A 21,004-nucleotide genomic window follows, 5' to 3' on the forward strand; every position below is an offset into this window, starting at 1 on the left:
CCAACTATATATCGGTCAATTTCATATCGCGATATTGTCTAAGATATTATTTTAAATTGTATTTTAATATATTGATATCAAATTATGTTTTATACAATGTGTTTGTTGTTTTCAGTTCTCTATATATCGACTCAAACCATTGTGTGCATGTAAGCTTTCAATCACTACCAGGCAAACGCGAAGGAAAGAAATGTCTGCGCTTTCCTCGAAACATACAAGCTCATCTCTAGTCATGTAAAGTCTTTATATCGGTAATATTAGACATAATCGGGATTGTGTTTAACACATTTTTTTAAAGTGTAGTAGCACAGACACTGAGTAATATTCAGAATCGATTGCATCGTTTCCTCACAGATACGACCACAACCCTTTCAGATACCGTAGATATTCCCCATCACGGCTTCTTAAAGCCAAACGTCTCTCAATCGAGGTTTAGACGGCAGTTGCTATAATGATTCAACAGACTCTCCTCTTCCAGCGGTGATGTCCGTGTTTTTAATGGTGTGATGAGGTAGCAACACAGCTGTCAGCCTTCACTGATTATCTGTCTGTTCATTATGGGATGTAAAACATGTGGCATGGTGACAAGAATGTAACTCCAGGGGTCGGACTAAGGGCTTACAAGGCTGTGGGAAAAAATCAAAGTGTGGAGGACGGCACTTAAACCAGAGCCGTGCAAATGTTATTTTTCGGTGGTTGTAAATCACAACTAAATGTTTACTTTTCACTTCAATCTCTTTTTTCTCTCCTTGCACACTTGTACTTTCACAACCTCACTGATTTCAATGGAGATGTAACTGATTGAAAAAAAATGATATAAAAAAAAAATACATCTTATTAGGCCCACTGATTCTTTAGCCCAGAGTCTTTACAGAGTGGTCGTTGTATCAAGATGACCCAACCCCCGAGTTACCAGCCATCCATTTAACCCGTTGACACTATCTAAGTGTTTGGTTAGTACAATACAAGAGTACCTTTAATAATTAAGGTCAATTTTCAAGATTTTTTCAAGCACATTTCTGCTTCAGTCTGTGGAGCAGCTCCTGGGCGGGAAGGTTGTTCTTCAGGCTTGTCTGTGTCTCTGTCTTCATGTTCTCCACATTATCTGTTTCCACTAGCTTCAAAGATTCATCCGCACAATCTTAATACAATGCATCATCATACTTGTGCTTGCTGAGAAACCACTGAGGTTGGTGCTGCGGTTACGTCTATTCAAGCTCTATACAGCCCTACTCGCTTGGCCTACTGGAAGGAGTGTTGGAGGTGTTGGAGGGAGGAATGATGGGGACTATGGGAAATGTAGTTCACCTGGACCCTATTGGACTCTACCCAACCACTGCTGTTCATCAAGAGAGGTGTTTTTTCGGCCAGTGCCATGTGCATTCTCCAGAGTTCTTCCAGCAGTGGTGGTCCCTTCTAAACATTCCCAGGGGGGGTCCCATGGCTGGACGCAGTGTGTCCTGTGTTCATGTATACAGACCCGCTGCAGACGTACTTGGATTTTCTTTTCTTAATGCCTCTTTGAGGGGACAGTGTATTGTATTTGATGTGCGTATTAAAAAAAGAAAAAAGAAAAGAAAAAGATGACTACATCAGTGTATTGTTTGTGCCTTTGTCAGGTTTAGTTGGTTGGAGTTGTATGTTTTCCATCCATTCTAAACTAGGGTTGGTCTGCCATGTTCCTGTACGCTAGAGCTCACAGATGCCTGCTATGCCCAAGGATCACCGCACCAAATGACAACACATTCTGTTCCACCCCTTTAATTATACTGAAGCACCAGTTAAAAGCCTGCAAATTAACCAAATGGTCCTCCTGACTAATAAAGATGTCAATTGTCAGCTCACCCATTTAAATAGGGGCCAAATCTTCATGAACAGCGAATGGATTGTTATGAGTCCTAAACTCAAATCTTTTCCATGTTTCTGCGCATGACTGACATTTAAAAAAAAAAACTCATACATGTATGCAAATATAGACATATCTTCCTGCTGGCAGTCCCGAGTGCATCAGGAACTGCAGACAGCCCTGAGCCACGCCAATGCCTGTTCATCTATTATGTGGTCGTCTCAATGTTCAATCTTGAATAAAAAAACGCTGTTTGTTTACATCATGTTCAACAATCGTCTGTACTTAACCCACTCAACCCACTGCTCACATCCTAAGTGTCTTAGAGTACCATATTAAGCGCTATATAAATTTAATTTATTATTATTATTATCCTCCAATGAGAATGGCATGGAATTGAATTTGTAAGAAATTTGTGCGCACACGGAGTCCCTCATCTAGAGGGTACTACAGGGGGCTTTGCTACTAAGGATCTGCTGATGTTAACGCAGGTAGAATCGGACAGTAGTGCTGAGATGGCTGCAGTAGGCCTACCACCAAGAAATGAGGAAGAAAACATTATAAATATTGCATATATAACAACACAGCCACTGAGTTGGTCGGATACAATAGAAAATAGATATTGGCTAGAAACAGAAATACAAAATGTTACAATGACGCTTCCACATAGAGCAACTGTACATATGAACATTACTTATGAACAGAAAAGATTGGATAGCATTGAGGTAGGTTTAGTGCTATGGGGAATATTATTTATAGGTGCAGTAGCCCAATAATTCCACTAGATGATGCAGTTGCCTGATAATTCCAGCTCTCCTTGTTGCACGTTCACTCAAGCCGCAGAACTGAACACTCTTCACACTGAATGAAAGAATCGGATGTCATCCTTCTGCTGTCTGCAGAACAGCAGTTGCTGAGTGGAAAATGTACAGCATACTTCACAGTTGACAGATTCTTACAAAAAATGTGGGTTCAGAATCATAATTGAGACTGTAGAAATTGTCGATAGATAGATATCAAATAAAAGGCGACTCAAAAATGCATAAAACACAAAAGTAGACCTAAAGCAAGGCAGAATATAGAAAGTTATATGTTTAGGAACTGCTGTCAATTCTAATGTACTGAGCTTTCAGACGAGCTTCCTGGATGCTAACCAGAGACAGACAATCGAATTAACTAGAGAAGAGTATTGTTCCAGTTCACTGGTCAGGGAATGTGTTGTTTGCTGGTCGGCAGATCTTTGGGTCATGCCCTAAATTAGTTTTATATGTAGGCCTACACTGCACTCAAGGCTTATATCGGTCAAGTCATCACAAGTGTAAACATATAAAAAACGACGATTAAGTTTGTTGCAAGGATAGAGTGCAAAGATGCTGGCATAAATAAGGAATGATTAACAGGTTGCTAGCATGCATGCATTAGGTGGCCATAACAGTCAGTTCCATGGATACAAGATGCAGTATAGCTTTGTTTTATCTCGGAAAATTATATGTGGAAAAACGAGGCTATATAACCTTCATAATACACTATTTATAATGTGTTTGTGTGTGTACCTCATAGAATACAGTTGCAATAGAATGCTTTTATTCGTTTATTTATTCCAGGTAACTTTCGTTTGACTTGTCTTGTTGATCATGTTTGAAGGCGAGGCGTCCGTTAATTTTCATGTTTTAATACGTGTGTTACAATACAAGATAGGCGGCTTAACGTTACTTCTAACAGTTTGGGATGTTGTTCTGTAACATTACGTTTTTTATTTCGATCACATTTACAAATTGTTCCGTCGTGTTGTTTTGCTCGAATGGAATATGCCCACTTCATCGAATAGTTTAGCGCTAAACTAAATCGGAATTATCTCGTAACACAACCCTCCCTCCGCCATGTATAATAAAGACAGTTGGCCATCTTTCAGAGTGTAGAATTTTTCCGCGGCCTTTTTGCAAATGATGGCCGTCTTGACCAACCGCCGTCTTCGTTGCCTTAGGTCCCGCCTCCTTTCTGCTCTTGGAAGTGGCTGGACTAATCAGCGTCCGCCTCTGTGAGTTCAGCCATTTTGTAAGAAAATCCACCAGGTCGGCCGCCCTCCTCCCTCCGCCTCAGACCCGCGCTCTGTACTGTGCAATGGACGGGTGAGTACAGGACCACCGCTTTTATATGTCTTACCTTTTTAAAACAGGCCTGCCTTAACGTCGTTGCTATATTCGTTTCGGGTGGATTGCGTGTCGTGATAACTGTGACGGCCGCTCCACTTTTCCGTGACTTGGAGAAAGTTGACTCGAAACTGTTTTTTCATAACAAATGCAACAGTTAGCGGAGGAGTGTTCGCCCGCTAGCAACAGTTAGCTTAGCCCCCCGAGGCCCCTGAAGTCCGCAGACGTTATTACATCTAGCTCGTTTTGCGTCAGAAACAATTTGTTTATCGTACTTATTCGCATCTTTGCACCGTAAAAAGGTTGTATCATATTTAGAATAATTCTTAACTAATATTTTTTGTCGTGCGCTGACGACACCAGACGCTCAGGCAACGTGTCTCACTTCCGCGTTCCGTTTGTTCCCTCAGCGCGCGGGCCATGTTGGACACGTCTGGCCCCACATTTTCGCGCTCGTACTGAATGTTTTCGATGTATTCGGCAGACGTTGTTCATTGATTTTTAGTGTCTAGTCGCTACTCGTTGTTCTCTTGGTCGGCAGCATCCAAACTTTGCGGCCCCCTGATATTAATTCGTGTTTTGCTTTGATCTTCTGCAGCCGCCTTAACGCTGATCTGTACCCCCTGGGATCCGGCTACGTCCCTGAGATTGGGTAGGTACCCCATGTGTGTGTTGTGTGTCCGATGCTACTCATCGTATCTGCAGGGGAAATCAAGTTTTTATTTAATTGTGACTATTTTACCGAGGACTCATGCCTATTACATTAAATGGACGAAGGGGGAGGGACCCTCTTGGTTAAATCCTTAATTTTATCAGACGGTTCGGATTGATGTAAAACACAAACCTTTGGGTTTTGAAGTAGTCATCGAACGTCATTTAGAGTTTCTCGGATATAGTCCTCATTGTCGAAGGTTCTTCCTGAATTTGGTGATTTGCATGGGATGTCGATTCAGAATGAGGAAGTCGTTAAAGACTCTGTATTAATGTTACTGTAGTATCGTTAATGCATGCCTGCTTAAAGATCATGGGCGTCAAAAGTTGTTTATTTCATTTATGTATATAATTTTCCCATTCTGCCGAATCCATATAAAACCTAGTAATTGTGTACGATTTGCAAAAGATGTTTTTTTTTTGCTAAACTGTATCACTGACGGTAATCTTTCTTTTCCAGCAGTGTCCATGACATATCAGTTGGCACAAAGGTAGGAATTCTTTAAATGATCCATCTACTAACCCTTCTCCTTGACTAAAACCGCTATACTATCTATACTACAAGTGGTTTGTCCTATACTTGTACACGTGTGCAAAGTATTTTCCCTGTGTGGTGAGACTGCAGAGGAAGGTGGTTTAAGATTGATGAGAAATCCTCGGTTTGCTATAAAAGGCTGCTGCCTCATGAACAATGGGATGATAATTTGACATTCGCATTAATTACTTGCGGCCTCGCTCTGTGTATCTAGAATATATTTAAAGAATAAAAGTCTGTTGGGACATGGGCTTGCATATAGCTTACTGGTTTCTGGAGTAAAAAGAAAAGCAGTTTTCTCTTTCACTTGGACAGTGTTTAAGCAATGCAGCACTCAGCCAGTTCTTATGGAAGAGCATGGAACCTGTCTATTTTTGCATTTAATCTAAATTTTATATGAATATTCTAATTCCAAGAGAGCCAACTGTGTTTGTTGACCTAGCAAGCTTCTGTTTGTGTAAGCAAATACACTGGAAGAGAAACGCGTCTGCTACAGCCCGTTACTGTTGTTTGGGACTTGTGTAGCTAATAAAATGAGTCTGTTAAAGATGTCAGCATAGCCACCGGGGGTTAGGCTGATTAGACGGGTTTTCCTGCTGCATATTTTCTCCCTTTTATGGCTTCTGCATCCTCTTGGTCAAAGGTCTTTTTTTGTTTTTGTTCAAAAACAATCCCATCAGAACGCACCCAGAAAACACACGCCCATAACCCCCCAGCCACCATTAATTAGCTGGCCTCTTTAATCAGACCCTTTGTTTTTAAATACATAACAGACAATGAGACTCTACAGTCTCCAATTGATAGCCGTGATTAGCGAGCCCCCGCCCTGAATGCCACCCCCCCCCCCAGGTGTAATGAGTGTCTGTTGGGGGGTGCAGCGCGACCCCGTTGCTAGAGTCTGAGGTTATTCTTGCTGGGCAAAGCGTCTGGAATTCAGCGGTCACATTCCAATCTCCTCGACTGTGGCACTATTCCCAACCCCCCTTTCCCGTGACTGGGGCCAGCTATTGAATAAACAAGCTAGTACCTGCCTTGTACTTCCTGTCCTGGCTCCCCCACCACCCCCGCAGAGCTCAAAGCAGGCAGGCAGGCAGGCAGTAAGAGAATGGGGTTGCATGCTGAACAAAGTAGGCCTTTGGTATCTCCGATTACCTTCTCTTCTAAGGGGTCGGGAGGGATTGGTTTCTCGCCACGCCTACCAGAGATTCGTTTGGCTGTGGTGAAACCAAACCGACTGCATTCTCCTCATTTAGTTTCTTAGTTTTCTAAAGTCAAGTTGGTGATGGTGCATGTGGATTTCATTCAACCCCCCCCCCCCCTCCCCCCCTTCATCCTTGAATGCCAACCAGGTGGTGAGCATGGTGGGGGTGGGACCAGTTCCCTATAAAAGCCCCTGTTCCTGATATGCCTACGGCTCTGAACAAAGGGAAGCCTCTCAACACTTAAAAGTATTGCGCTTGCAATCTATCATCCCCTCAGGTTACCGCTCTGCTTCCGGCCTCTCTGAGCAAACAAAAGCTGGTACTGGTTGAACTGGTTTTGGCGGGGCTCCAGTGGTTTTGCGTGGTCACCCAGTATACAGGTCATTTTCTCTGGTGTCAGTTATTTTTATTTTTCTGGTGTCGCTCATCCACGGTTTAATCGTAGCCTGTGTGCACTTTTCTTCCTCTCTGCTTCAGATTGTCGTCTAAGAGCCACAGGTAGGCTGTTCAGACCTGCCTTTTTCACATGCATCTGCCTGGGTTTCTTTTATCCTTTTACTGCGTATTTCCCTCATGCTCCTTTGTGTTGGTGTGCCCTACAGTGGCTCTATAGTGACGGTTTAGAGGGAGGACTTTTCTGGGGGAAGTGAGTTGTTGAACAATGAATATCGGTCTCGGAGGATGTGGCCCTGGAAGCCAGGCCTGGTCTCAATCGTCTTCCGGTTTGGGGTTTGGTTGCGGCGCTGTGGTGGGTTGGGTTTGTGACGGTGTCATCTGAGTCTGTAATCTGCTGTCCAGTTTTCCCATGGCTTTGCTCCCCTTTGGCCCATGCTTCAAATCCTGTTTTTTTTTGGGGCGGGGGGGGGGCTGGATTCTCAGAGGGTCAAGTCTGAATCCCCTACAGCCCCAACGCATCAGTTTATGTTGAACGTCTTGTTTATCATCCCATGCCTTACTAAACATGTGTTGTTACTCACCACATATTTCAGATGTTTCGTCGGTTTTCTATTTGGTGATCCAGGTTCCTTCTCCAAACAGATGTCAGGGTATTAGAAACCACTTTCTCTCCAACGCTTTGATGCGTTTAGGCCTCACAGAGTAGCGACCCTCGTCACCCGTGCTGCGGCCAGGCAGGAGCTAAGGGTCTGTTTAGATGACTCAGAGTAACCATCTGGAAGTCAACTGGTCGTAAACACTGCCACCAACAGACAGTTCGGGTTCCCGTGGTTACAGCTCGCCAAATCCACCTCATCTAGGAGCTTTTACCGAGTCCTTCTTGGGGCATCAGTGGAAAAGGGAGGAATTTCTTTTTTTTTTCATGTTTGTGCAAGGCCATCAACAGAAACAGACTTTTTGTGTGTGTGTGTGTGCACACACTCTGCGTGTGTGTGTGTGTGTGTGTGTGTGTGCACTGCTGCGTGACAATGCCCCCCAGTCCTGACTGGAACAGGGCCCCCATTGTGGAGTGACAGAGAGCTTAAGCTGCTGAGCGGCTCCTTGTGACTGCTGCACTTCATCGCATCCATGAGAACAGCAGTTTTATTCCTTCTCTTTATTCAGCGAGCGACTGGGGCCAGAAGTGGGCCTGTCTATAAAGACAGTACACAAGTATGTGTGCTGTGAGTGTCCAGCCCTTCATCCCATACGCTTTCAGTAGTGCCTCGCCTGCTGAAGGGAGGGTAGCTGGTCATGGACCCGGAGAAGGGGCTGGTGGCACAGGCGTGCTTATATATGACTATGGCGGGTGTTGCATCCCTACCATTAAACGTGGCAACTGTATCCTGGAAGTAAGAGGGGGGCCGTCTCCCCTGTGCACTGTGGTTATCGGGTGGCTTCCTGCCTCCCCACACAATAGACGCTGTAACGTGAGAGCTGTGTGCCCTACACCTGCTGCACTCAGCCTTCATTGTTGGAGGGCCTGAACTGAATCCTTTTGTTGTTTCCTCCCCCCCCTCCCCCTTTCTCTCTCTCTGTCTCTCTGCAGAGGGGATCTGAAGAACTCTTTTCTTCCTGCATAGCAAACGGGCCCTATATCATGAGCTCAGGTAGGCAACGGAGACCCCGCCCACCTTGTTTGTCACTGGAGTGCCTGTTGTCTTTTGTGTGTGTGTGTTTGGTGTTTAGCGTTTCCACGGCGACGGTATCCATTATTCAGCGGGTGCCAGGGTTTCTGTTTGTCTCCGCCCACCTCCCTAGATCGTATCTCATGTGTTGTCTCTCCTTTCCCTCGTAGCCAATGGCAACGACAGCAAAAAGTTCAAAGGTGACATCCGGAGCCCGGGTGTGCCTTCCCGGGTCGTTCACCTGCGTAAGCTGCCCAACGACATCAACGAGACCGAGGTGATCGGGCTCGGCCTCCCCTTCGGCAAGGTCACCAACCTGCTGATGCTGAAGGGGAAGAACCAGGTACGGAGGCGTTCAGCGCCGCTGCAGGGCCCGATGGACAGCCTGCTAAGGGCCTGTGTCATACACAGCTACCACCACTAGGTGGATAAGAACTTGGTTAATCCCCCGGGAAGGGTCCCTCAGGAAATGACACTGCCGTTAGCAGCAAGCACCACATTCCAAATATAATAACAGTAAGGAAAAACGCATACAAACAAATCTAAACGTGCAAAAGTACAAATGCTAAATACTAAACGCTAAAAATATAACACATATATATGCAGGGAAACGATATGCAAGAAGAACAGTGCATAAGCCCATATTCACATGTAGGAGTGCCTAAACCTTGAGAGAAGAAGAACAGTGCATAAGCCCATATTCACATGTAGGAGTGCCTAAACCTTGCAAGAGGCATCTCTGGCGGTAGGCCCGAAGGGAATAGTAGTTCTGTGAGTAATAAGTGCTTAAAACCAGGTTTTTTAAATGTGTGGTAATGAAATAACGGAGGTTTCTGGATCTTAAAAGAAAGCAGCAGGATTATGGCGAAGACTCTTTCCCCAGCTTGAGAGAAATATTGTCCAACGTTGTCCTTTGGTCCGGGCGTGTAGGCGTTCTTGGAGCTGAACAGCGAGGAGTGCGCCCAGACCATGGTGAGCTACTACTCCTCCGTCACCCCCCTGATCCGGAACCACCCGGTCTACGTCCAGTACTCCACCCACAAGGAGCTGAAGACCGACAACTCTCCTAACCAAGTGGTAGGACTCACGCACGCACGCACGCACAGAAACGACACCAAACACTCACACGCACGCACGCGTGACGTCTGACATCTGTTGTTTGGTAGATCGTCATGGAAACGAAGCCCGCCGTTGAAACGGGTTGGCTTACGGCCAAATGACAGGCTCTCTTTATTCACTGGCCCCCGTGAGGGCTTTTTTGTATTATTTTTTTAAAGTGTCGGGTGACCTCCAGCTTTAAGTCAGTCTCCGGTCGACGACCTTCTGCAGATTTTGAACATCAAATTCATTTATATTGTCAAGAAGAGATGGTGTTTTCTGGAGGGAAAATCATTTACTATGCAAACATTGTTCATCCTGTTGCTCCCAACGTTTCTTTCGAGGGTAATCTACTGTACCGACGGCGATATATTGTTTCACCGTCTGCTGAGAAATATACTTCGTAAATTGCTTCTGAAACGTATGTAAACGTAATCTATTGGGTCATTTGCATGCCAGGCGGATAAAGTCATAAATGGACTGTTTAACCCCAGGCTGATATAAGAACACACTCTCCAGCCCCCCGGATGAGATCCATCCTCACACCTATCTAACCTAATCTGATCTATGCTGTCCGTTTGTCCCCCCAGCGCGCCCAGGCAGCCCTGCAGGCCGTGAACGCCCTGGACGGGGAGGTGGTGGGCGACATGGGGTGCCCCCTGTCCCAGAGCCCCGTGCTCAGAATCATCGTGGACAACCTGGTGTACCCCGTCACCCTGGAAGTGCTCTACCAGGTACACCCCACTTCCTGTGGTCTGCGGTACGACGCCACGTCCTGTGGTCTGCCGTATGATGTCACTTCCTGTGGTTATTATGAGCCACAGTCGGTCGTGGTTTATGAAACGCCATCATGGCCGACTACTCTGTAGGCCCTAGCGTCGATGTTGGGTTTAATATAACAAGCAAGAAAATAACGCTTACCTTGGATGCACTTTTTATAGAAGTAATTATTCAAAGTGTTCTTCATACTTGGCACCACAGCCGATTCTCTGAAAACAAGTCGGTGACAATTAAGTGCATTTTTACAGGAAGGGAACAATTACCCAGCTGCAATCACGGATGCACCAGATAATTGCCTTTCACATCTTGCCAACGGCTGGCTGTTTGTTTGTTTACTGTGTTGAGTGGAAAGCCACTGTGATTGAACATTTTTCCTTTTATTAATGCTAGTTATTACTCGGTAGCTCTGTTCACCCCCGTCCTTCTCTCTTCACGCTGTAGATCTTCTCCAAGTTCGGGGTCGTGCTGAAGATCATCACCTTCACCAAGAACGGCCAGTTCCAGGCGCTGCTGCAGTACGCCGACGGCATGGCCGCCCAGCACTCTAAACTGGTACGACCCCTTCCCCGGGACGCTGAGACGCCGTCGGCCCACCGCTCTAACCTCTCTAAACCCGGTCCTCTCTCGTTTCCAGTCCCTGGACGGGCAGAACATCTACAACGCCTGCTGCACGCTGAGGATCAGCTTCTCCAAGCTCACCAGCCTCAACGTCAAGTACAACAACGACAAGAGCCGGGACTACACCAGGCCGGACCTGCCCACCGGAGACTCCCAGCCCCCCATGGACCACCAGGCCATGGCCGCCGCCTTCGGCATGGGCACGCTGCACGCCGGTGAGTCTCATACCACTCCCTTTGACACCTGGTGTGTCCATAAAGGGGCTGGACCCAGCTTTGGGGGTGGAGACCATAAAGAGCCTAAACGGATGTTTCTTATCATTAATTAACATCGGATAAATACACAAATTTCAGATGTAGGAAACAAGACATTTTGCCATTACCCACGTTTACCCCTGTAACCTCCCCCCTTTACCGAGCATAACCTTCTGAGTTTGGATAAAAATGTGCTTCACGGTGTGGACGGTGTTGTTGCAACTTATTTATATCGGCCATCAAGAGCCAATAAAAGTTGTGGGACAATAGTTAGAAGTAAACCATTACCTCATTAAGTACTTGAATGAGGGTCAACCTGCACCGAATCCCACGATGAAGTTCATGGCAGTGTCTTGCTCAGCCATTCAAAGTAGCTTCCCTCATAGACGTGCAGGCTCTGCGTGCCCCCACCGTGCCTTTGGTATCCGTCTCCTCTGACGTGTTGTCCTCCCGACTCCTCCCCCAGCTCCAGGACTCATCTCCGCCTCTCCTTACGGCGGAGCGCACGGCTTCCCGCACGGCTTCGCCATCCAGCAAGGTCAGTCCGGCACCGCGCCTCTCCTCTGGGTAGACTGGTCCTCGGCCGGCTGGCTGAGTCTGAAGTAGGCCTGCACGGTTCAGGGAAGAATAGGAATCATGATCCTTAAGCTTAGAATTTATATCACGGTTCTCTGCCAAGATTTTTTTCTCACGAAATGTAATTATTATTGCACACATGAAAAGAAAAATGGCAGTACCAAACATTGTTTTTTGGCACCTCTAGCACGTTGCGTTTCATATGGCCCTTTATAACTGATTAAAGTGCAGTATCAAAAACGGATTGATTTATTTTGTACATATAGCAGCACATTGTCTTTAAGTGCTGGCCTTTTATAATCACTGAACAAACTCCACACACACCTGTAAATGAAGGCTTCAAAAAAAATTAAAACAATAATTTAAAACTTAAATCCATACAGGGGCGATTTATACGATTTTATAACGATTTATCGTGCAGGCCTAGGCTGAAGCACAAAGAGGGATCACGGGTGTTCAGATTTCCAACCCAACTGGCAGCCGTATAAAGGTGGTGTGGTGCAGGTCTGAACAGGTCGACGGGACGATCCCGAGGAACTGTTGAAACCAGTTCAACTGTTCAGACCAGTTCAATGCTTTTATCACCCTTCTATTGGCGTCGTGTGCCTTTTCCCAGCCCTCAGTATTCTTGCAGCCAAAAGAGAAACTACAGGCAATATGTAGCCTGCTTTATCTGTCTTTCCTCGCTGCGGTCCAGCGCTGAAGGCTGTCTGTTCCCCCCCCTGTGTAGGTCTGTCCATGGCGGGCATCCCAGGCGCCCTGGCGTCCATGGGTGTCCACGGGCACGGTGGCATGGCGGCTGCAGCGGCCGCTGCCAATCGTCTCAGCCTATCAGGGCTCACCGCCGCAGGGGGCCACAACGTCCTCCTGGTCAGCAACCTGAACCCAGAGGTAGGTGGCACTTCTAGGTTCCCTCCACTCCACATACCCCCCCCACCACCACAATGAGTCTCAGTGCACAACATGATCCTTAGAAACAGGCCCCTTTGGAGAACACGATGCCTACACCAGCCCCCCCTACCCCCTATCAGAGGTGCCCCCATTGGTTGGAGGAGGGGCGATGCCTGCCTCCGATCAGATCCAGATAACCGCCCTACGTTGAAAAGTGGGGGTCTCCTTGCGGAACCCCTCCCTCTCAAAGCCCTCTCCTCTTTTGTGTTTGACCAAACCCTGCTGCAATTTCCAACTTTTTGCTCACTGAATTTTTTTTTGAAGTTTATTCAAAACACTAACTTCTTTTTTTTTATTAATCTTGCCATTTCATATCTTCATTTTTGCCCATTAGTTGAAATCATTCTTGAGTTGTTGGAGAGACAATAGTACTTTTTTGAAGAGAAGTTACATGGGAGTCTCGTGATGTAGTCATTATCAAGTTCCAATATTCTCCATCGAGAAGTAAATAATGAAGCGCTTATGTTAAGTTGTTAAGCTTAAGCTCATAGAGGCTAATGTTGGAACCGTAAGTCCACCAATGATTTATTATACTACTGTCTTGATTTGAATACTTAAGCGTGAAACGGGATGTAGTTTAAAAAGTACATATTGTCTCTGCCATTTTCTGTATTTCATTGTTAATCTTTTTTCTCTTCTTTTTTCTCCTAGTGTTCCCATAGTGCCAGTGCATTTTAATTTAGCCAATTCAGCTGTCTGAAGCACTACATTTCTTCGTGTATACTGACCTTGTTTTTTTACTTCCTTGTTCTTTTCTCTCTTCTCTCTCTCTCCCTCTCTCTCTGTGTTTTTTATTTTTAAATCCCAACCCCCTCCCTCCCTCTCATCTGAACTCTCGCCAACTGACTGCACGCCCGATGGTCAATGGTCCTCCCACCACCCTCTGTTCTCTCACCCTTTCATTATCCTCATCTGACCCGACCCTCAATCTGGACGCCACCCACCAACTGAACCCACGACCCAAACCCCCCTCTACCTCTGCCATCCTCTCTCCCTCATCCTCCACCTCTCCATCCATCCCTCTCTCGCTCCCTTTATCTGCTCCTCCGTCACCCTGTCGGACTCCTCTCCCACTCCCCCCTCCTCCTCCTCCCCCTCTCTTGTTCTGTCCTTATCTCCCCTGTCCATTCTCTCCCCCCCGCCCTCCCGTCATGGTTCTGTGGCCTTCCTGTGGACCTCGCTGCCTGTGGCCTGCGGACATGTGCCGACTCCACTCCACTGTCCTCCACTCCGTTCCGTCTTTTCCCCTGTTCCCCCTCTCCCTGCCCTCCTGCTCCCCCTGCTGTCTCTAAAGAGCGTTACGCCACACTGCCTCTTTATTCTTTTCGGTACGTTGTCATCCTTTCATCTCTTGTTTTTGTTTTATTAATTTTTTTATCACTACTACTACTACTGTTACCAGACAAGGTGGGCTTGTCTCGTTTCATGTGTTTGGCTTTATCGCTTATTACTTAAAAGAAAAAAAAAAGATACGAGGGGTTTTCCAGTGTATGACCGCCCCTCTGGTAGCTGTTGGTTTGTGTGTGTGTGTGTGTGTGCGTGTGTGTGTTTGTGAAAAGAAAAAAATATATGGAACCACTACTGAAAGTGACAGCAATTCAATAGATGAGATGGCTACCATTTTCTGTCCACTGGTGTCTAGTCATTGTTTGCATTTCGTTTTTGCATAGTTTGTTCTGATAAGAAAGAACAGTAGGCTACACCTTAAAGGTAGGCCGAGGGCAAATAGATAAGCTATCTTAAAAGCTACGTCTGAGCCAATCTTGTCAAGGAAACTACTTCAGAATATTTATTTTGGCACAACTTTTTTATGACGCCAATTATAAAAATGTGGACGAACTTTGAAATGCTGTTGCTTTGTGGTGGGCGTAGGTTGACGTATCCCTGGGATTGTTGCTGTATTCTCTTGCAGTTAGTCTTTTAGTGTTCCAAACAAAGGTGTCTGCATGCTTTAGTTGACCCCTGCATGGCTACCTGATCAGACACATCTGTCCAGACATCCCCTCCCATGCCCCCCTTCGCCCACCAGATTTATTTTTCTCTAAATCAAGTCCTCCCCCTCCATTTAATATCCCGTAGATTGTTAGACTTTCTCCAAGAGATTTACAGCTCTAAATGACATGTAGACAGAAGCCTTTATAGTAGTCTAAATCCAACTACAGTTGTTGAAATAGTAATCCCATGAGTCACACATCGAATGTTTAAAAGTTTTGAGTTTTATAAAACGGTAAATGTGTTCTTTGCTGTGATTGGCTGAGTGGCGTCGCTAGACTCTGGCTGTTGCTGGTTGGCTGTGAGTGCATTGTGACATGTTTGTCTCTCGTCGCTAGGCGTGTATGGCGACGTGATGAGGGTCAAGATCCTGTTCAACAAGAAGGAGAACGCTCTGATCCAGATGTCTGACGGGACCCAGGCTCAGCTAGGTAACTACCCCACCCCTCTCGACCGAGGCGAATCCAGCTCTACAAACGCTGTGCTATTCCTGACACAGCCAATCGGGTGCGGCTGTGCATTTATGACTAAACATCCGCAAATATACATTTCCTATGATCCATGTTTGTCCCTAATGACCGTAAAAATACGTGCTGCCTTACACGGTGTCAAGGATTGTCTTGACCCGCCTGGAAAAATGTACCAGTCAGGCAAATGTTTTAATATGCATCCCTTAATTCATTTGACCTGCCAAAATGTCAAATCGATCTGCCAAAGCTTGACAGGACAGCGCATATCGTTAAAGATTGCGTCATCTGCGGTATAAAAAGCCACCAGGGATGTATTCTCATCCCGTGGGCCCAGTTTGGCCGGGCGGACGGCATGGCTGTACCTCAAGCGCTGCCTCTGCGTCCGCAGCCATGAGTCACCTGAACGGCCAGCGGCTGCACGGGCGAGCCATGCGCGTCACCCTGTCCAAGCACACCACGGTGCAGCTCCCCCGGGAAGGCCACGAGGACCAGGGCCTGACCAAGGACTACAGCACCTCCCCGCTGCACCGCTTCAAGAAGCCCGGCTCCAAGAACTACTCCAACATCTTCCCTCCCTCCGCCACGCTCCACCTCTCCAACATACCGTAAGCCCCTGGGCCTTCTGCTACAACCGCGTGTCTGAGTCCTCTGTAGCTCCTCGCTGCTGCACTTCCAAGTCTCTTCCAAGCCTCTCCTATTCTTTCCATCTTTTGTTTTTCTGTGTTTTAGAAGTCTTTAATGGCAGTATTTTGTCCAATACAGAAGGATGAAAGTATGAGATGATGGGTTGTGGGTCGTGACTGTAGCGTCAGTGCGGTGCACTGATCTCCAGTCGGTTCTTCTTGCAGGCCCGCTGTGGTGGAGGAGGATCTCAGAGGACTGTTCGCCAGCTCAGGATCCACCGTCAAAGCCTTCAAGTTCTTCCAGTGAGTTTCAACCTCCCTCCCTATCAGCTCAGTCTTTACATTTAAGTCCAGAGCCAAACCGATCTATTTCGATCAAGGGTGCACTACAAAGTGGTTGTGCTTCTCCATATATTAAGGCATTTCCAGGAGCTGATGGGAGCCTAGATTGTGATTGAGTGTTGTAGAAAGCTTCTCACCCTTCACCACTAACGGCCTCACCCTTACAGGAAGGACCGCAAGATGGCTCTGATCCAGATGGGCTCAGTGGAGGAGGCCATCGAGTCCCTCATCGAGTTCCACAACCACGACCTGGGAGAGAACCACCACCTCCGGGTGTCCTTCTCCAAGTCCACCATCTAGCACCCCCCTGTCCCCGACCTTCACCCAAGTGCCCTTACTTTAACCCCCACCAGGCCGCGTCTCTGTCCTCGTCTCCAGATGGACCTCCGTCGGGACGGGACGTTGGTCTCACGCTCAGTGGCTCGTTGTTTCAGAACCTTGCTCGCGGCCCTTCATTCCCGCTCTAACTCTTGTGATTGGTCAACCAGTCGAGTCTGAAGTGGCAGGGAGGTGGGCAACGTTCTGTGACAACGCGCCCGGGGGGGGGGGGTTAAGTAGGGTCGGTTGATAGACTGTCACTTTAGACCAAAACGCTTTAGAACGACACCATCCACCACGTACGTCTGTGGACGAAGCAGATCCACGCTAGACACACTTCAGCATTCCTTGGCTAGACCATGATCCTTATAGTAGATACTATACACATCTATGTGTGCCTTTATCGATATGCCACTTCTCACAACTATTTGGCCAGTCTGAGGGAGTTTGGGACAGTGGGTTTTATTTTTTGGTTCGCGGACCATCCAACTTTTTATTTTGTTTGATCCAACATCCATTTTATATGAAATTGTAGCTTCTTCGTGTTAATATCCCCCCACAGCTGTTCGGGGATCCAAGACCACTATATCACCTCGTAGATACTTAACAGAGGAAGTGCATCTCTTTCTCTAACCCGGTGCCTTACCTCGCTGTGGCCAGAACGCCTCCAGCATCAGCAGGCTTCAAGTAGACGTGTGAAGGCCACCCAGTGTTGGCCGTGCCTCTCAAAATACTCGTTGGTAGAGGATGGCTGGCTGCATCACATCCTTGTTCTTTTGTTTACTGAAGAATCAGAAATACTTGGGTCATTTGAAGAAAAAAACGCATATATATTCCCCCAAATTAAATGTATTTAGAAACTTGTGAATTTAATTCAAATAGATGCAAATCCTATATCTTTAATTGCTGTAGTTTATTGTTGGGGTGTGTGTGTGGGAGGAGTGTGGCTGTCCTTGGCCCTGGTTCTTTTAAAGTGTATCTCTGGGCCGAGCACACCGAGGCCTTGGTCTACACGCCCCCAGCAAGCATATATAGTTATATATCTCTATAGTTGGACGCCTCTTGGGCCTAGTCCTTCATATCCTCCTCTTTTCTGTTTAGTATTTACACGTGTATCGCCTATATACTGTATTCTTTGTGTAGTGGCTGGCTGTGTGACCACGACCGTGTGCCTTGAATTCCCAAATCGGTAGAACCTGAGCCGGAGGAGTCTCTCGTTCCCGCTGGTTGACCTTTTGGCTCAGCGGAGCATATGCCTTTTTTCTTTTTTTCGTTGTATCCAGGTATCCCAGCCCAAGTTCTTTTTGTTGTCTTGGTGACGAGTATCTATTAATACTGATGGCCGTGATGGATAAACCAATCATAGTCCGACAGCTGTTATTTTATTCGTTAGGAAGTGTTTTTGTTTGGGTTCTTTTATACCGTGACCCCGTATCGCTCTGGCCCCAGTCAGACAATTTTACCTTTATTTTTGTCGTTTTTTTTTTCGTTGTGCGCTTTGTCACCCTTGTAGGTGCTAGTTAATATCACGCTTGAGTCTTAAAACAGTCGTCACATTCGTGCTAGTCTAGAAACCCGAGGCGGTTTCTATTTTTGTAAAAAGAGATGAAACCTGGTCTTATGCATGGTTTAGCGCCTCCTGTAGCGACAGACGGTTATTGCTGTTATACGGACCAAAGTATGTTTGACCCCAGCGTTCTGTTGGGCTTTCTTTCCACGTTGGTGATCTGTTAAACACCCCCTTTCCACATTCCCTCTTATGGTTTATAAATAGATACAGCCTCACAAGTTACTCATTATATACTGTACTTTGAACCCGTCTAGTTTGATTAACGTTAAAAGCCTTTTTGTTGGTTTTGAATGGATGCTTAACTACCCACGGCCGTAGCTGTGATATCGATGGTGTTGATGGTGGCCTGTCTTTTGATGGTAAAAGCTTTTATTTGTCATTATTTTTTATATATATATATATGGGGGGGGGGGTTCAATCTTATATGAAGCGGGGTTGATAGTTGTATATATTCGTGTTTTTGTACCACAAAATCATTTGGATTCTGTATATCCACTTTACATACAAAACATGTATATTTTGATAAAATGGTGCAGTTCTGCAACACTCTCTAGAGCTGTGAAGAGAATTTTTGTACCACAAAGACAATAAATCAATCAAAACACAAGCGTATATGTATGTGCCCTCCCACCGCCCGGCTCCCCTCCGCTACGCTGTCTCGCTCAACGATTTACGCTGCCTTCAATAAATCTTTGTTTCTTTCTTCATCTCGCTTTGGTTTCCGTCTCTTCTCTTCTGTGCTCTTCAGCTGCTGTTCTGTATTGGTTAACACCTTAATGTTTTTCCCATTCCCTGTCCTCGTGGATTCTGCCATATTTATTTTCTTTATTTTTTTTACATCTTTAACTTTATTTACTTTTACAATTGTACTTGTTCCTAGTTTAAACTGACTAATCTGGAATCTACTTCCATTTCATTTTCATGGTTGTCTTATGAGAATTGCTGATGTTGTAGCCTACTTTATGATCAAAAGGGACAATTGTGTAAACTAAAAATGAAAGCTCATACATTATACCAACACCTATGTGGGTTACTTGTAGAACACTAGAACATGGCGCTTGAACAAACATGTACTCAATACTAGACCTACTTGTAGCGAGCAGAAATGAATGGGTTAACTTTTAGCCGCTAGATGGCGGTGTTGCTCTGACCAGCGGTCCTTAACATGGGCGCCACGTGTCAATGATCAAAACCACATGTATAACGTGTGACAGCGATGCACTAGTAGAACAGGGAACACAGGAGCTGGAATTAATCAAATAAGCGTCTACGAACTAGTTCAGACTAGCGAGTTTATTACAAACTTGTGTAGGCCCTATGCCAAAACACGCATAGGAGGCATCGCTTTCCACGAACAATCCACCTGTACTCTACCTGCTTGCCCCTCGGGTGACGCCCTGGGAGTAGGTACCGTCGCCAATTGAAGGACCCGACGACCATGTCATCAAACGGACCAACCGCGGGGAGACCTGCTATCATCCGCCATGCTGGCGACGAAATGATCGCCCCCGGCTACTGTTGGCCTTGGCCGCCGCCTCGAGGCCGCGGGCTGTGAGCGGCCGCTGATGAACGGCGGCGCCGCGCGCCCTGACTGCTGAACGCGCCATCTGTCGGACCCGGGTTCAGGCCTCGGCTACGAGGAGCCCTTTGGATCCTGCTCTAATTAGTGCTCAACAAGGTCTGGGTGTGTGGAGATGACCTGTGTTTATACCTTAAACAGCTGCTGGGAGGCTAAGGAGCCATGTGAGGCCTATATGGGAATAATTAGGCTACCCTTAAAACATTGTTACCACGTGTCACGGCTGCGTTGTTTAAACATTTTCTCTAGAGGCAATGGTGCATACACATTCTAATGTATGTATAAAATACATAGTCATTAGTCATCCGGAGAGCGCCTTCCTCTGGCTTTTTATTCTTTCTTTTTTTTTTACCCACGGACCTATTGGGTTTCTCCCGCGGCTCGTGAACGCGCGGTTGATTGAACGGAGCCGTGCGGAGCGTTGATTCCGCCGCATCTGGTAACGTTTATGTGGATTACAAATGCGGTCTTTAATCAAGGAAATAATGGCGCACACTGCACGCCCGGAGCACCACCTGTGGCACGCAGACACACACACACACACACACTGGCCTGCCGGAGACGGAGTGTGGCCACTTGCCCCCACCTGAAGTCTGATTGCCCCCTCCATCCCCCCAGGTCCCTCCTTTCCCCCGCTGGTTTAACCGTCTGTCTATTTCGTTCAAGAAAAAAAATATAATACAGGCTATTATAAAAGTTAATCACGGATCTCGTTTTGGGATCTGCACGTCTGACGATCAAATTAACGTGACTGATGGACAAAGAATTGTAACGGTTTATTGCATCATAAAACTCACTGACTTTTAATAGTCAAAAACAGTCATGAGCTGCAGCCTGTAGGTGTAATCGTGCAATTTATGTATTCGATTATTCGATTATTCACGCTCAGTGAGAAGTCGGGTGAATCCTTCATTTTTCTTGGTCTTCTTCCGATCCCTCGAGACAAACAGAGACCTCGCTTAAAAACCCAAAGCTGGCTAAACTACTAACGCCGTAAAGGCATTATAGCGTACTGAGAGTCGCCCCCCAGACCCTCGAGGTCCGTCAACCTAAACACAATGGAGCTCTGCTACGGAGTCTCCCGGACCTCCCGGCCGTCACTAACGTCTGGCTTAGGGCGAACCTAAGCAACGTCCCACTGAAACAACACACTCTGCTCCCCTTCGATCCTCTGAGGGAGAGAGGGGCACACCCCCGCCCCACGCTGCAGAGCCCGCCGTCCCATCTGTGATATCCACTATGAGGCCGGTGCCATTTCGCCCCCCCCCCCCCCTAACCCCCTACCCTTCACACTGTTTAGTCTGCCCCGGTTCTGTGGGCTTTGGA

At 46.6% G+C, this 21,004-nt stretch overlaps 2 protein-coding genes across 4 annotated transcripts in view; both read left to right on the top strand.

Annotated features, from left to right (window-relative positions):
• Positions 1-2,106, top strand: part of palm1b (paralemmin 1b) — a 12,714-nt gene extending 10,608 nt beyond the window's left edge. Inside the window, exon 5 of the mRNA XM_030356469.1 lies at positions 1-2,106. This exon is cut by the window's left edge and continues 1,055 nt beyond it. The gene's annotated coding sequence lies outside the window, so the exon portion shown is untranslated.
• A 1,777-nt stretch (positions 2,107-3,883) lies between these two features.
• Positions 3,884-18,806, top strand: ptbp1a (polypyrimidine tract binding protein 1a). Of its 3 annotated transcripts, none has more exons than XM_030356146.1 (16): positions 3,884-3,975; positions 4,595-4,648; positions 5,171-5,198; positions 8,429-8,489; positions 8,678-8,850; positions 9,438-9,584; positions 10,196-10,339; positions 10,827-10,937; positions 11,020-11,218; positions 11,724-11,795; positions 12,564-12,724; positions 14,079-14,112; positions 15,115-15,207; positions 15,635-15,851; positions 16,095-16,172; positions 16,379-18,806. In XM_030356146.1, the coding sequence occupies exons 1-16, from the start codon at positions 3,968-3,970 to the stop codon at positions 16,509-16,511; spliced, it is 1,713 nt and encodes a 570-aa protein (XP_030212006.1). In that variant the 5' UTR covers positions 3,884-3,967; the 3' UTR covers positions 16,512-18,806. The 3 variants fall into 3 exon arrangements, with proteins under 3 accessions (XP_030212006.1, XP_030212005.1, XP_030212007.1); XM_030356145.1 differs by having other exon boundaries at positions 3,885-3,975; positions 5,168-5,198; XM_030356147.1 differs by lacking the exons at positions 3,884-3,975; positions 4,595-4,648 and adding an exon at positions 6,922-6,942 and having other exon boundaries at positions 5,168-5,198.
• The last annotated feature ends 2,198 nt before the right edge of the window (positions 18,807-21,004 follow it).

The sequence above is a fragment of the Gadus morhua genome, chromosome 5 (genome assembly GCF_902167405.1).
Source record: "Gadus morhua chromosome 5, gadMor3.0, whole genome shotgun sequence".
Lineage (NCBI taxonomy): Eukaryota > Metazoa > Chordata > Actinopteri > Gadiformes > Gadidae > Gadus > Gadus morhua.